The 2,422-nt window shown below is 34.6% G+C and overlaps 1 protein-coding gene across 1 annotated transcript in view; it reads right to left on the bottom strand.

Annotated features, from left to right (window-relative positions):
* ULK4 (unc-51 like kinase 4) overlaps positions 1-2,422 on the bottom strand; it is a 619,976-nt gene that overhangs the window by 571,118 nt on the left and 46,436 nt on the right. Inside the window, exon 14 of the mRNA XM_023515932.1 lies at positions 129-233. Coding sequence (XP_023371700.1) covers positions 129-233 — 105 coding nt within the window. The remainder of the gene's footprint in view (positions 1-128; positions 234-2,422) is intronic.

A 2,422-nucleotide genomic window follows, 5' to 3' on the forward strand; every position in this document is an offset into this window, starting at 1 on the left:
TATAGAGAAGCAGACAACAAGAGGAACAGGAAAGAAAATAAGGCAAGGAATATTCTGAATGAAAATATCATGCCAATTTAAGACCACAAAAGAGTCTAAATCTCAGTGGTTATGATATCTTTCCAGACCTTTGGGTTGTCAATAATTGGGGTGATGACAAGATCTGAGTCTGTGTAGATAAGCCCTCTCATCAGGGATTCCAGGTCCTGCTGACTCAGGTGTCCACTTGCAATCTGAAACAAGAATAAAAATTAGACTTTGTTCCTGTGACGAAGAGCTTTTTAGAAGATTGAGCTAGTAAGATGCTGAGGAAGATACCATTGTAGAAGGTCACCTATGTCAATGTACTTCAATTACTGTTCAAAACACTTTCACAGTCTCATTTGACCTTGACAAACATACTAATTATATGTATCATTACTCCCATTTTACAGATGAAGAAAACAAAACTCAGAGAAAGTAACTGCATCACTTACATTGACCACTAAGGCTATTTAGGACTACAAAACAGCTTGATGTTCTAAACTGTAAAGAGGCAATTGGTTTTTTAATTACCAGCATAGTTTTTAGCTTTCATTCATAGAACACTAATCAATTTATTTCTGCTTTTAGAATATTAGATACAAAGTTAACATTATACCATAAAATATTTCAGACTGAACTACTGAAATGTTACCGTAAGTGTTAAAGCCCTTTATATCTGTTAAACCTAGTTAGAATTTATATATAACAAAATTAATAACCAGAGTTTGTGATCAGCTTTTCCGTTCAGATGTTTGTGTTCTAACTTAAACAGAAGTTTGACTCTTAGTGCTCCTCCTTAGTATTTCACATCAGATTAAAAAAAGAATTCATGCATTAAGAACTTTAAATGAAGCAATGACTAGCAAGCTGAATAAAAGAGGAAAAAAAACAGCCAGTGAAATAAAGAACACAAAAAATAATCCAAAACCGAGTGGGGAAAGGTATGGATAAATGAACAAAAGAGCTAATAAAGTTCCTATAACTAAGACCACCCTTGTAACTCAGGTGAAAAAAAAGCCATATTAAAAACATACAAAGAAAGAAGAAATCTTGAGTAAAAAAATTTTTTTCTTCTAAGGTTAACATGGACTTTCAAGACTGAAAGTTGGATAAACTTACATTGACACTTGTTAACTACGTAACCATAAGAAAGTTAAAGAAAAAAGCTTTTCTTTTCTGAAGATTGAAACCAAGAACTTTTCAAGATCGTGAAGAATAACTTTAGAGCATATAAAGCAATGCCTGGCATTGCTCAAGAATATGACAATTGTAATTAATGGCTTCAGCAAAGAAAGGATTGGAAGGGAGCAATGGAGAACAGGGGAGATAAGGTTATTGGAATAGTCTGGATAGAAATGAGTGTCTTGGGCAAGAAAGAGGACAGAATGAAAGGAGAAAAGTCAATAACAAAGCAAAAGCTGGCTGTGGTGTCATGCACCTGCCGTCTTAGCTACTCAGAAAGCTGATGCAGAAGGACTGTTAGGGACCAGGAGTTTTGATGCTGTGGTATGCTATGATGATTGCACCTGAGAACAGTCGCTTAACTCCAGCCTGGGTTAACACAGTGAGACCTAACTCAAAATAAACAAAAAAAGAAAGGGCTATATCTTCCTGCTAATTTAATGATACGTAGGAACTGCTAGCAAATTACATTAGTTCACAGAGTAAAGAATGACATCAATATTTGAAAGAAGAGGCTAAATTACTTTTTTTTAATTTGAGACAAAGTCTTACTCTGTTGCCCCAGACTACAGTGCCATGGTGTCATAACTCACAGCAACCTTAAACTACCGGGCTCAAGCAAACCTCTTGCCTCAGCCTCCCTAGTAGCTAAGACTACATGCACGTCCCACAATGCCCAGCTAATTTTTCTATTTTTTAGTAGAGACACAGTCTCACTCTTCCTCAGTCTGATCTAAAACTGCTAAGCTCAAGAAATCCACCCACCTTAACCTCGCAGAATACTAGAATTATAGGTGTAAGCCATCTTGCCTGGCTGAAATTATCTTGATATGTAAATGATACAACTGAACATCAAAAAAGCTAAAATTAATCAACTAAAAAATTAGAAAAAATATAAGAATTAGTAAAATAGATGAATTACAATATTTGTACATAAAAATGTCCTACAAGTAAATTGAACCTATGTGCAAATTATAGTTATAACAAATTAATATTCTGTTCATAATATCAGAAATAAAATGCTCAGGAATAAACTAAGTGATCAATAACTGCAATGAAATCATAATCTCTAAAAGATAAAATTAAGTTACAAAATTATGTTCCCTTGTTTTAAAATGAACATTTATAAATCCAGACATAGTAATATCAAAAGGTAATCAGGGCTTGGTGCCCATAGCACAGTGGTTATGGCGCTGGCCACATGCACCGAGGCTAG

This window comes from Otolemur garnettii, unplaced genomic scaffold, assembly GCF_000181295.1.
Source record: "Otolemur garnettii isolate 467f Iridium unplaced genomic scaffold, OtoGar3 scaffold00082, whole genome shotgun sequence".
Lineage (NCBI taxonomy): Eukaryota > Metazoa > Chordata > Mammalia > Primates > Galagidae > Otolemur > Otolemur garnettii.